At 42.3% G+C, this 14541-nt stretch overlaps 1 protein-coding gene across 2 annotated transcripts in view; it reads left to right on the top strand.

Moving 5' to 3' along the window:
• Positions 1–334: 334 nt before the first annotated feature.
• pik3r3b (phosphoinositide-3-kinase, regulatory subunit 3b (gamma)) overlaps positions 335–14541 on the top strand; it is a 226430-nt gene continuing 212223 nt past the window's right edge. Inside the window, exons 1-2 of one of the 2 annotated variants that reach the window (XM_044199321.1) lie at positions 335–524; positions 881–1008. In XM_044199321.1, coding sequence (XP_044055256.1) covers positions 424–524; positions 881–1008 — 229 coding nt within the window. In that variant the 5' untranslated portion in view covers positions 335–423. Of the gene's footprint in view, positions 525–879; positions 1009–1705; positions 2083–14541 lie in introns of those variants that run through there. The other variant, XM_044199320.1, reaches the window with a different exon arrangement.

The raw sequence follows: 14541 nt of genomic DNA, 5'->3' as shown, positions 1-14541 counted from the left end.
CTGTTGTCCTAAAATGCGACCCTAGTGCTCAGGGCTACATGCGGCGACTCTTTTCCAGGTCACAGAGTTGTTATATAATTCATCACCTCTCCGCAGTTTCTGAACATCCAATAGGCTACTCCCACCTACATCCTCTGTGCCTCTGTAACATAACAACACCAACTCAGATTATAAAGCGAAATTACAAATGCAGCAGAAAATTAAGATCATCATAACAGGGTCACGCGGTGTTTTGCTGCAGCTGCAGCAGTGCACCGACCGTCCCGTCTCCGCCGCTTGCTGGCATAATTTGCAGACGGCAGGAGGAGGAGGAGGAGGAGGAGGGGTTTACTGACATCAGCACTGCCGCTCAGCACAGCACCGAGTAGGCTGCTTGTCTGCTGGACCAGACACGCCATCCGTTTATCCTGACGGGCTTCACGGATGTCTGGGCTCGCACTGCGGGGTTCAGGTAGTGTCAAAGCGGACAGTTCGCGCACCGAGGCGCCGGTGGAAGACAAGAGCTCGGCCGTACAGTTTGGACGGTGAGTTTACGGCGTGTTTGCGGGTAGCAGACAGCAGGGCAGACTGGCGCAGGGCGAGTTTAGTCGGGCACGCTGTCTGTCTCAAGTTCATATTCGCCTAGTCACGCTTGTTATAACTGATAGTCTTAGTGTCTTTCTGTCAGCCTGCACAGCAGATTGGTGAGAGATATTTTCATTAGAATATTCTCACATTTTTGTTTACTTATACTGATGCTTTCAGCATGCTTTGCCCCAAATCTATCTGTCATACAAAAAGAGTTTCAGGCCTGAGCTATATCAGTATGTTCTTGCATTTAAATCCTAATAACTACTTGTGTATGTGATGTTAACCTTAAAACTTAATTTTAAGTTTGCAGGAGCATCTGTCTGCGTCAGGAGGCTGCACAGACAAGAAAGGCGAAGCAGCAGGATTTCATACAGAAGAGGGCACACAGGGGCGCTCCGAATAAGAAGCCAAATTCTGCACTGCAGTGGATTTCCTCAGGTGTGCATGTATGTGTGTGAGTGTGTATAAGTGTGTGTGTGGGTGCCTGACTTGACAGTAGAGTCAGTACAGGCTCTGTACACTTTCTCATTAACATCGGAAGAACCTGCAGAAGCTTTGGGGCATCATCTGGAGGTCGCCCCGTCCTAGAAAACTGTGCCGCCCTCTAGTTTCCAGACCACCCAGTCTCTTCCCTCCAACTCCTCCTCTTTTTCTTTTCCCATCACAGACACAGTGTGGTGGCTAGTTAGTCTGCCTGTCCATTTGGATCAAAAAAGCCTGCAGGCCTCAGACTGGGGAGCTGTGACCGAGGGGTGGACTTTTAAAGAAATGCATGGATATTTAACCAAATCTGCAGTGTTAAAGCAAAGACCAGCTGACTGATCAATTCAGTTTCATTACACTTGGAGAACTTATATTTTTGGATTAAGAAGGTTGGGCCTGCTCTTCAGGGGGTTTTAGGGCTTAAAAAAAAGGTATTGAATTCCACCTCAGGGATCAGATTTTTATAATTTCCACTGTGTCAGCACGCCACAGCAAATCTCAGGCGCCAGTACAGGTTTACCAGGTTTAGGTTGAGTTCCAGTTTCACCTCAGGGATTTTGAACTAACAGAGTTTCCGTTTGGTATTTTTCAAGGCGTTGATTTTACTTTTAACGCTGCAAATCTCAGGCAACATCTGTATTTTTGGCTTTAGAACCGCCCTATGAACTTCTGTTGCCATGGCATCTGACAGTTTCCAGTACCGGGCGCTCTTTGAGTACAAGCGGGAGCGCGGTGATGACATCAGTCTCCAGCCAGGTGACCTGCTCACCGTCCCCAAGGCCTCGCTGATGGCGGTGCCAGGGCTGGACTACCAGGATGGGGACGAGCGGAGCCCCAAAGGCTGGCTGCATGGCACCAACGAGAGGACCAAGGAGAAGGGAGACTTTCCAGGGACTTTTGTGGAGTATGTCGGGGTGGTGAGGGTCAGCCCTCCTGCGGCTAAATCCTGGCCCAGGCCTGTACCACCAACCCCAGGGGGGTCACAGATCGCTGTGGGGGCTCAGCCTCTTGGAGCAGCTGCTGCTTCAGGTGAGTGCTGCCCCAACAGGATCGAACACATCATGTGGATGTTTGGGTTCTCTGTTTGGATCTTGTTGGTGGCTTATCAGTTGGATTGTAATCAACAGGACAGTGCTTTTCATGAAATCCACATTAATAGAACAAAAACATAACATTTTGTCAGTTTTGGCTGTAAAACCTGATGTTGGACTTCAATATGTGTCTAGTACCGGTGTGAGCTGCTCTGCTCAGACAGTATTTTGTGTGAGTGTGTGTGGTATTGCTGTGTTTGTGTGTGTGGTATTGGTATACATGGCATCTAGTTCAGTTGCTATCAAGCATGTGTTGTTTGCACAAAAAAATTTGATTTACAGATTCTGAACATTGCTTGCTTGAATTGATTTAGAATTTCAAGTTGTTCCTGGTTTGATCTGACTACAAAATTGCTGTGTAACATGAACTTGAGTTCTGGTTTGAAGATGTGCAAACAGCTCGAAATGAAAAGTCCAGCTCAAAGGTCTGCAGGTCAGTTCTTACTGTCCTTTCTGGCTGTGGTTGTATGTGGGCCTATCAGGGTCGGCCTGAATGTTTCTAGGACCCAAGGTGAGATTTTGCTTTGGGGGACCCCCTCTGCACCTTTTCACCTTTACAAAACCATTACACTGACACTAAAGCTTTGTGTGCGTCAGGGTGATCCAGGAAAGTGTGGGGCAAGGTGGTTGCCTTGTGTGTCTTGACTGCCGTCCTGGGGCCCATTTCAGAAAATGTTCAACATACAGGCTGCAATTTGCAACATGAGATCATTTTCTCTCCCATTAATTTTGACACATTCCACTAATCAAAACAAACACCATTCTTGTTACCCATGCATTAGCATGCAAGAACCCGGTAGGATTCACAAATGTACCTGCAACTTGCGAACAACAATCATTTGTGAAATGTGAGGTCCTGGGTGATGATGGTGCCCAGGAAGCGAAAGGACTTCACAGTGTCGACAGGGGAGTCACACAGGGTGATGGGGGTGGGTGGGGCTGGGTTCTTCCTGTAATCCACAACCATCTCCACTGTCTTAAGCGGAGCAACGGAGCAGAGCGTTGAGCTCCATGTTGTTCTGACTGCACAAAATCACCAGGTGGGCAAACTCCCACCTGTAGGTGGACCCATCCCCATCAGAGATGAGCCCAATGAGGGTGGTGTCATCTGCAAACTTCAGGAGCTTGGCGGAGTGGTGACTGGAGGTGCAGCTGTTGGTGTACAGGAAGAAGAGCAGAGGGGAAAGAATGCAGCCTTGAGGGGAACCGGTGCTGATGGTCCGAGAGTCAGAAACTGGAGGATGAAGTGGAGGGTCATGTTTACTGCATTATCTACAGACCTGTTGGCTCTGTAGGTGAACTGCAGGGGGTCCAGGAGTGGGTCTGTGATGGATTTGAGGTGGAACAGCACAAGGCGCTCAAAAGACTTCATTACCACAGAGGTCAGGGCGACAGGTCTGTAGTCATTAAGTCCTGTGGCCCTTGGTTTTTTGGGACAGGGAAGATGGTGGAGGATTTGAAGCAGGTTGGCTCATGGCATGTCTCCAGTGAGGTGTTAAAAACGTCTGTGAACACCGGAGACAGCTGATCAGCACAGTGCTTCAGGGTGGATGGGGAGACAGAGCGTGGTCCAGCTGGTTTGTGGGGGTTCTGCCTCCTGAACAGTCTGTTAACATCCCTCTCCAGGATGGAGAGAGTCGCTGTTACAGTAGGGGACGGGGGAGCCTCTGGGGTGGGCAGTTGTGGAGAGGCCCATTCCCCTGCTGAGGTGGCGGAGGTGGAGCAGGTGGGCTGGAGCTGGTGGATGGATTCATGGGGCATGGTGTCAGCACTGTTCCATTGTCTCTCAAAGCGACAGTAGAACTCATTCAGTTGGTTGGCCAGGCGCAAGTCGTTAATGGAGTGGAGGGGCTTAGGTTTGTAGTTGGTGATGTGTCTCAGCCCCCTCCAGATAGAAGCAGAGTCGTTGGCTGAGAACTGGTGTTGTAGTCTCTCTGAGTACCGGCGTTTAGCTTCTCTCACCGCCTTGCTAAACCTGTACTTTGACTCCCTAAACTGCTCCACTCCTGAACGCGTCTTCCTTTTCAGATGTACTCAGTGTACTTTGCAATTCTGTTAGTACAACGGTTGAAGGGCTGGTTCAGCAAAAATCACATTTTCTCACTTTCCTCTATTCATGCAGTTAGCATTGTTTTTATTTGTCCAGGTTTGAGATATTGTCCTTGGAAATATCTGCCTCCACTCCAATACAATGTAGGTGAATACATTTTTATCTAAGATGGTTACAATGTTGAGAAATGACAGAAATTTCAGAGTTGCATATCTCAAAACCTGAACAAATAAAAACAAAACAATCTGTAGATACCACTAGAGCAACAGAGTAAATGTTTTTTGTAATTTTGGGTGAAATGACCCTATAATTGCATTTACTTCTTGTATACAAACCACAAACATAGAGCACTGTCAATACTAGTACATATTGTACACCTCAAAGCCTCACTGCCTGCAGGCCTGTTTATCAGGCTACTGATCAGCTGATAACCTGCAGCTGTGCGGCTGCTGAGCTGATCTACCTTGATCCTCCAGCTCCAGTCCAGCCAAACCCCTCAGTCAAATACCAGCCCTTTTTTGAAACCCACTGGTCCTAAGTATCTCTTTTTCTTCTCTGGCTTAAGGCCATACTGGGTGTGTTAGTCTCCCAAGAAAATATCCTGTGGAATTTGGGTTTGAATTCTCTGCTCCTGCTCATACATTATTATCATCGGTTTGGTAATTTTGCCTCTTGCCTCTTCATGCTTTGACTGTAACTGCAAATGTTGTGATGATGGGTGCGTATGAGTTCTCCTTCTGTGGGAGATTGCACACAGACTGTCCTACAGTCCAACAGGAAGTTCAGTTTCTTGGTTTGCTGCCAAGTTTGGAAAATGGTTCATATTACAAAATATTATGGTGAGCTGCTTCCAGATTCCAGATAACGTGCCCTTGCTGAGGATTTCCATTAAGGATTCAGTTGGCCTTAAAAGAGGATTCCCATTTATTACAACTCGGGTAGTATTTTTGTAGCTTTGGCCATCTTATATCAGTTATAATGACATTGTACTCACCAAGTTATCACTGAGATCAGGGACCAAGGTGAAATGTCAGTAATGAACTGTGTATGCGCACAATTATGGCAAGTAAGGTAGGTACAAGTTAAACCAGGTAGCCAGTCTGTTCAAGACAAACAGTTTGAGTAATAGTTACCATTCACCATTGTTTTCTCTCTTAAATGAGTTTGAATAAATTGCTATTGATTCAGAGCTGAAACCACTAGCCGATTGACAGAAAAATAAGTGATAACTAGTTTAATAATCAAATAATAATAAAATGCCAAAATTTACCTAGTTCCAGCTTCTTCATAGTGAAGATTTGCTGCTTTTATTTCTATTATTTTGTATCTCTAGGTTTTTGGGCTGTTTCTCAATTTCATGACATTATCTTGTGCTGTAAGAAATTGTAGTGCGCATTTTTTACCATTTTGACATTTTATAGACCAAATGATTAATCAGTGTATAGATAAAATAATCTGCAGATTAACTGATAATAAAAAATAATCGTTAGTTGCAACCCTTGCTTGATTACTGCCTGTCTGATTACCTGACTGCTCATGTTTCTTGTCCCTTGATTGCTTTTTCAGTGATGTTATGTTCCTAGATACCAACAATTAAGTTGATGAGCATAATGCTGACTTCACTGATAGAAATGATTGCCAAAACGTCAGAAACAAGATCAAAGTTTTAATAAACCAGAATGTTCATTTAAATGTCAAAGACTAAGGTCTTGCTGAAGTCAGAATTATCATGGCAATAACAGTATTTCTTATTGACTCTGCAGCTCTCAGAAACATTCAGACATGTTGTCACTATTGACTCCCAATGTGATCCAGTAGCTCTCTTAATTTTAGGCGTTGACTGCTTTGCCTCAAGATTGAATGAGTGTTTATATTTATTATCTCTTACAGTATCTCTTGGTATTGGTTCCAGTTAGTTGAGTGCATGCTGTACACTAGCGTGCGAGCTGTGTGGATCCGTTCAGTGCAGCTGGATTTTTGATGATATATTTAGGACTGAGCAGAAACAGGCGGTAACGAGGACGAGAAGGACTGGCCCAAAGGCTGCCCCACTTAAAAAGCTATTCTGAATCTTGCAGGCTTTGATTAGCGTTTTTACAGGGTTGGGGTGGTTAGCTCTGTTTTAGCCCTGGCTGGCTGGTGCAGAGTCAGTTCAGATCTGCTGTGTTTATGGCTCTATTTGCTAAATAGGTCAGATGCAGAGCAACGTTCTCTCCTCTCCTTCTGCCGCCTCTCTGCTCTCTTTAATTGTCTGGCTGGTCGTCTGTTTTATGGGAGTGGGTTCGGTCCGTCATATATAAATAACATCCATACCGCTCTAGGCTCGGGTAAATATTGTTCTCATTTCCATATGTCCCTGCTCGCTGTGCTGATGCTCTTAGTTGTAGCATGTGTGCTGGCTGAGCCATTCGTCCCTCCCACCCCACCCTCCATCCATCCATTCATCCATCCATCCATCTATCCAGCATCCTGCAGCCACACAAGGCTGTATTTGTCCTGAATAAATGATTGACTGGTGCACTGTCTGCCTGAAATGCCACATTCCTGCAGTCACAAATCAGCAGCAGCAGCAGCAGCAGCAGCAGCACAGGGAGGCCTCTGCAGAGGGAAGCGAACTCATCTGCAGCCTCCATCACTGCTGACACTCAGGAATGCCCTGCTCTGTTTCAGCACTTTGGAACAACACTGCTGAGGGTTTTATATGTTTCTGGGAACAGGATTGATCAGGGATCATTTGTCAATTCAGATGAAGTCATATATAATGCATTGAGTCAGTGAGTGTGTGCAACATTTGACCATGCAGGCATGCAGCATGTTTTAGAGTAGCAAGGGCTGGAAAACTGCTTAAAGTGGGGATTTAAGCAAGAACAAGAATTTTCTAGACTTGGGGTGGATTTTTCAGGTAGAGATGTTATTTAAATCTGCACTAATCTTTATATTTATATATATATATATATATATATATATATATCGACAATGAATCAAATCACTATGTGCGCTGTGAGCAAACAAGCTCTGATAAAGCCACTGTACATTACCTGCCCAGCACCAAATGCACCAAAACAGAAAAGGTTAGAGACTAACTGGTGAACAACTTTAGCAGCTAAAGAGCCAAATGTTTTTCTTAGGAGTTGGTGAAGACCAAACCAGTGCTAAAGGGAGAGAGAATATTTGACTCGATAGCCAGAAACTCCAATGGGATGCTAATGTTGCTCCATATCTACTGGGTGTTGTGAATAAGCAACTGCCTGCCGACACATTAGCCATTAGAACTTTATATGGTGTATATGTCAGATGTTGCAATTTTTTTTGTTAAGTGATGAACCTGAAACTGTTTATGTGGGTGTGGAGGTTTGAAAACCAAATGACTTTTAGTGAAACTAAACAAAAAACATCAGTGTGCTATAACACAGTAAAACAATTTAAACAGAGTGCAGGTGGAAGGCGTGATGTTGAATTGACATTAGTTAATGACCAAACAGCAGCACGAAGTGGCTGAAGCAGGTAGAACAATATATTTAAATGATGTACATAATTTACAGCAAACTTTCTTCAATTCATCTTTTGACATTTTAGTACAGTTAAATATAGTCACAGTAATTTGTCCATCTAGATTTAAATGATAGACTGTATGTTTGCCATTTGTTTGTCATGGTGTTCTTGCCACACAGGCCATGGTTTCAGGTCAGCACAAGCGGCATGTGCCATTGCATTTGCTGACTATATATATAGTATAGAAAGCATGCCGAACCAGCACAAACCGGCACTGCGTTGGTCAGGTTTTGCAGCACTCCCATTGTGCTTTAAAGTCCGACTCAGCGGACCTTATCAACAATATAAGAACATGCATGTTTCAAAGCGGATTTATCAGAGGAAACTGAAACCTTGGTAGCTAGTGATCCATTTCCTACCACATGATTTGCAACAGTGAATCTGTGACTGTCTCATTGCTGTATGAGTGAACGTTATTTTACCTGCAAATGGCTCTCGGTTCTCTCCCAAAGTTAAGCTACATTTTTCCCTGTGGCCTTGTTTCCTTGTTCTTTCTTTACTTCCACATCATCCATCCATTTCTCTTCCTCTCCTCCCTCTGCCTTCCCTTCCCTCTTCTTACACTCGTTGTCCTGAACAGTTCAGTTCCCTCCCAGTTGCCTCGCTGATTAAATCAGGTGTGATACATAATAGCTCTAACAGGGCTCATAGCACTAACCAATGTGTAACACTATCTGACACCGTGCGATTGTGAACGGCCTCCTACATTTCCCTGAGGGGAGCTGTTTGCTGGCTCCATACAACATTAATTATGACAGCAAGCTAATGAATCCCCTGATGATTTCCTCGTCACTATCTACCTACAGATATATGGGAGAAATGTTAAGGTAATCAGAGTTCATGCTGAATCTAACAGGCTAATCGCATGCAGCGCACTGCTCTCCTGTGATAAGGCAGCAGTGTCTTTTATCTGCAGACGAACCCTGTAGCTCACGACACTCTGTTCCTCTTTTATGTAAATGAGGGATGCAATTAGAAGTAAACCAGAAGACTAGACATCATTGGTTCGTTCTACCAGAGCTTTTGATCAGAAGAGCTTGGTCAAGTAAAACAAATGTTACACAACATCCTCCATTTCATCACCACAGAGAGATTTAGTGTCGGACAAGAACTGAGTTCTTTGTATGACAACCTTCTAACCTGAACCGTAAAACCAAGTCTAAACCCTCCAACCTCAAACAGCTTTTTGAAGAAATGAGGACTGGACAAAATGTCTTCACTCTGAAGGTCTAAAACTCAAAAGATACAAGTACAAGAGCACACACATGCACTCTGGCCTCTCGTTTTACGTCAAAGTGTGCTGATGGAAAGATCAGTGGTGGAATGAACAAAGCCGGCGGCAACGATACTGAAAAGGTGGGAATAAAAAATAATGAGCTGTGTGGGTGGTCACTCTGCCAGTAAGTCAGTTACCGAGTTTAACAGAAGTAAATTTCAGTTTACCACTGAGATCCAATTTTTGTTCCTAAAGTTTTGCTAAATTCAACTTTGTCTTACGCTGACCTTTTCAAGGGACATTCAATTAATGCAGTCTCAAATAATAGTCGTTTGTGGCACGAACAAAGGCTGCCCATAAAGGAAGGGTGGAGTTACCTGTACTGTAATGGCTGTACTAAAATGCTAAATTTGGCATAAAGTACATTTCCAAAGCACTAATTTCATTAATACAATAACGAGGTCATGTCAAACTCACCAATGTTCGGTGAACGGTGTTAAACTACTGTCAATGAAACTCAACATTTCCTGTTTGTTTCACATTATTAATGTGCCAGGAAAAAGGGTGGAATTATGCCCTATGAGCCACTGGAGGGATTTAAATATGAAACATCTGAACAGGAAATGTTGAGTTTCATTGGCAGTGGCTTAGGAGCAAATGAAAAAACGCAAAGAAGAACTGACAAATAACAACAACTGGAATTAATCACTGTGTAAAAACAGCATTTCTCTTAATAAAATTAATACATTTTTGTTGTAACTGATAAAATTAACTACATAAATAAGAGCAATTGTGTACAAAATGTCATTTTCTTTTAACATGCTACACATGGATAATAAAGGAAAACTATACAATTAAAAATACTAGTGGTGAAGGTTTTGCATCTACACATAATATGAAAGTTCTATCTGATGTATTGAAGATAAATATAGATAGGTAGGTAAATACGATAAAGATAAAAGATAAATTAAGGCATCATTACATTTACTCCCATGTCAATATGACTCATAGGAGATGAGGCTGGACAAATACCTGCAGATTGGCCTGCACATTTTTCACCTGACACACACACATACATCAAACAGAGGTTGTCAGTAGGAATCACAGTTTTTAATTGAGCTCCAGGAATTTTGAGTGTCTCTGTGTCTTCAGAGGTGCGTCGGTGCTGAGCGGGGCAGCGGATCAATGTGATCAGGGAGGTGATGAAACGCCGCTGCACTCGATAATGACCGGGAGATCAAACACATGGAGAGAGAGAGACGGGAGGGATAACACACAGAGCAGTAATTGCCAGGCTTGCACAGTGACTGTCTGACGCGTGTGGAAGTGTGTGCATTCACTGAGGTGTGTGTTAGCGTTGATAGCCTGTGATTGCTGCTGTGCAATGAGTTCAGGGCTGGCTCCTGGAAATTTAAAAAACAATGCCAACCGCGATCAGTTAACGAGTGGACAATCTCCCCTCACTCTACCTCTCCTGGCTGACAATCGCACATGCTCTGCAGAGAAACACAGGGAGAGAGTCTCCTGTTTAATGTCTGTTTAAGGTCTACTTATGCTGTTGTTTTGCCGATGTCATTCGGTGCCACGTTGGTTTAGATAGTTTCCTCCTCCACATGCGGCTCACCTGCTGTTGTGAAAACGGAATTGCAGGTGAACAAATCCAAGACGCGAGTTGGGTTTTTTGGGCGACAGTTAACGGAGCAGAAACAGAAAGAGGCGGGGCGAGGCAAGCCGGTGTGTGTGCAGGAGTCCAGAGGTGTAGGTATGTGTGTGTGTGTGTGTGTAGAGAAAAGAAAAAAAGAACAGAAGAGAAAAGCAAAGTAAGCAGATTAAAGTAGTTTGTGAGTAAAATAAGGTGGAGAAAATCTTGTTATACACCCCTCTGTTGTAAAATGATAAATAAATCTACCTTGTATGTATTATCCCCCCCCCCCAAAAAAGGTAACGCTTAAAATGTATTATTGAGTGCCACCAATGTAAAAAGTTAGTCTGGAGGCCTGGCTGTACAGCGAAGAAAGAAGTGTTGTTATTCGGAAGAGATTTAGCCGGGCAGATGTCTCCGTGTGAGGATGAAGTGAGACAAGAGGAAGGAAGGCAGCTTTGTTGTGTTTCTGTCAGTGGACTTTTTTGTCTGTTTGTCTCTTTTTTTCTGGTACCTAGTTTCAAATTTAATAAGAAATTGATTTAAATCACAAACTATCTGATCAAAGAATAAGTAAGCAAGATTACGAATCTGACAAGACATTTGATGCCAACTTTCGTTACTTGACCCTTTTGGATACTGGGTGATACATTGTGACACATTTCTGTTGGTACCAAAAAATTATTGAGGTTCAATACCCAGCACTAATCATCATCCCTGAGGCTATTTGATAATTTTTTGACAATAGTGCCATTTTTTAAAATATCTTACTTTAGGACAAACCATTATACAAACCATTATTCCTATTTAGAAGATGCCAAAGTTCTCAAATGTTAAATGTTGTCTAAACAGAAGCAGCACAAGCTTAAATAAAATAGTCAAAAGTTGGCAAGAAATATAAATCAGGAACTGTCTGATCAAAGAATTAATAAACAAGATTAAGAACGTAACCAGACATTCAATGCATATTTTAATGATTTTTCAAAACTCAGTGATACAGACACCATTTTGTCTGTGGTGAAAGCATATTGAGGTTTGGTACCCAGCCCTAATCATTTGTGTCATTTTGTCTGTTTTTGTGTCCAGAACTTATTTTTAGAGTTTTGCACTAAGAAACATGTTTGAATTGGAACTAATTGCTAACATCAAAGAACCAGACGTTTGCTTATTGATTAGTAAAAAAACATTCCAGTGGCAATTTTTGGACCTGCTGAGCTTAAAAAGACGAAAAAGTATAGTTATAACAAGAAATAATCCAAAATGATTAGCTGCAGAGAGGAAGATGGTCTAACATGACTCCACATTTCCTGGAGCAGGTACAGTATATGAATTAAGTATTGTTGTTGTAACCAGTTGTAGTCATAATACGTCAGTTAGCTATTGCTACATTGTAAAACTCAAGTAAAAACAAGCGAAAAATAGACATTAAACTTGTACAGTTTGTGTTTTCTCACATACTAAAATTAAATTAAAAGAATCTGAACAAGGTTTTGATAAGGACTAGAAATTATAATCATAAAATTGCAATTTGAATCAATCTATGTAACAAATCAGACTTGTAATGAATGAAAACCAGGACGTCTCCAACTCCAGGTTGGTCCAAAGCTGCTCTGACTGCTGCTACGTGGAGTTATGGGTTAGCAAACTGTCCCTACAGCTGCTTCTGAGCCAGCACAGCCGCTCCAGACAGCGATGCTCACAACTCTCCTGCTGCTATAGCTAACATCACAACAGCAGCATATCTTGGCAAACTAGAAAGTAAACTGTATGTCTGTGGGCAAGTCATTTAACGTCAGCTGACACACAAATTATGGCTGGTATAGTGTTGTGTGGCTCGGTGCGAGCCGCTTTATTTCCCATTCACAGAGCCAGGGCTGCGTGCAAACACCAGAGTTCTTTTTCAGCGCGCACACTGAACGGACAGCTAGCGGACCGCGAGGAGATATTCGCTGAATTTGACAAAAGCACATGTATTGGATTAGTATTGCATACCCCACCTTTAATTCTCTGCCAAAGTTGGTCCAACTATGCACCCTTAATACCTAACCAAATCTGGCAGCTGTATATGGGCCAAAGATGGCTCACATTCAGCCGCAGTCGGCCCGACTTTGCTGGATAATGCAAAGGACAGTATTTCACTTGTTTAGGGATTTCAGTCTTCCTCATTCTGTCTTGATTTCAATGTACTGACACTCAAAAAAGGGATTATCTCAAACCGCTGGCAGAATTTTTTCCTATTTTGAGAATAATGAGTCTTGAAGGCTGAATTTGAGAAAGAATGACATATTGTGTATAGTAGCACATAAGAATTAGTTTTGCCTTTTGAAGTCATAGACCTTTTTTATATTTATAGTTCTACGTGTTAAAGCTCCGCTTTCTACTTATTTTTATTGTTTACACTGTATGTTGTGGTTCATAGTCGTGTCACAGTGAAACTGAGCAGGACAAGTCCTTGTCACAGATATTTGTGTGTGTGTTTCAGTGTTTTTTTCTCTCTGCTGTGACACCCATGTGGAAATGTGGAGTTGTGAATTGGCAGAACATCCTTTGGCTGCTTCTCTCTTCCTGTCTGTCTTTGATTTCATTCTCTCCTTCAGTTCTCCATCTGAGAAAGTCATTTAGTCTGTTTTTGTATTCAAAAATCTCACTTCCTTACACACTTTTCTTCTTTCTAATGCAGTGACGGGCCTCTGATCACAACACTGGTTTTAGGAAAGTGACTCATTTCTTCAAAATTGTTAAAACAAGTTGATTTTTACTGGAAACAGGTTGAAATAATCTCACTGTGTTGGCATTTTTTAAAACTTAATTTAAGAAAAAGAGATTTTTTGGACTCAGTAACAGACGCACACACACATTCACACAAACACACTGATGCCCTGCTTCGTGTTTTAAAGTCGGCACAGCAGTGCTTTGCGGTGCAGTGCGTTGGTTGGCCTCCCTCACTGCGAATCCATGCGGCGTGATGCCAGGGCTGCATGCCAATTAGGGTGTCGTAACAAGCGTCTTAACGACACAGGCAGTCTGCAATTTACTCCGTCAATATAACCCCCATCACAGACACACACACACACTGACAATACACACTGACAAAGAAAAGGTCACACGGTAGATAAACAGCTTCACAAGGTGCAGGGAGATGAACATATACTATCAGAATGGAAAACCGACAGTAAATTGCTGCACTCGTTCAAACTTCCCAGAATTTATGATATAGTTTCTTTCAAACATGCACTTTTATATACAAAATGCAATATTATTTTCAAACCAATTCACTTTTACTCAGTCATCTAATCTTAATCTGCCCAAACATCTCACTAACAGAGGTCAATTTTCATTAAGATACAAATGTCCTAATTTATGGAACTTTTTAGATTAAAATTAGATCTTTCTCAATGTCCTACAGAACCTGTTTAAAAGAGATTTAAACTTCTGAATAATTTTGTGGTATTTTTAATTCATTACCTATACTGTATTTATCATATACATTTTATATTACTTAGGTATATGTAATAAATAATTCCCTTTCGGAGGGTTTCACCTTTCTCTGTACATTGCCCGTAACTATTTTTATGTCATTTGTTTGATTTAACTTGTGCAAGTACATAAAGCGCAAACTCAAGACCATGACATGAAATTCAATTTGATAACTTTTCCTTTGGAGTAGTATGGTAACTGAGTACAGTTTTGAGGTCCTGTTAACTTGAGTGTTTCCATTTTGGAAGACTCTACGTCTCTACATCTCAAGAGGAAAATATTGTAAACTTTGCTTCACGAGTTACTGGTTACTTCAAAGTCACATTTTACATTCAACATGAGAGCCCAGTAAACAGGGCTGTTGTCGGGTCAAAAAGATCAAATAAAACTGTATTGACCCCGAGAAGGAAATTCAGCATTATAGCAGCACAAGAAACACACCATGGAGGTACTGTATGAA

Source organism: Siniperca chuatsi, linkage group LG6, assembly GCF_020085105.1.
Source record: "Siniperca chuatsi isolate FFG_IHB_CAS linkage group LG6, ASM2008510v1, whole genome shotgun sequence".
Taxonomy (NCBI): domain Eukaryota; kingdom Metazoa; phylum Chordata; class Actinopteri; order Centrarchiformes; family Sinipercidae; genus Siniperca; species Siniperca chuatsi.
Note: the sequence above shows the minus strand (reverse complement) of the source record. Positions and strands in the feature narration are given on the sequence as shown.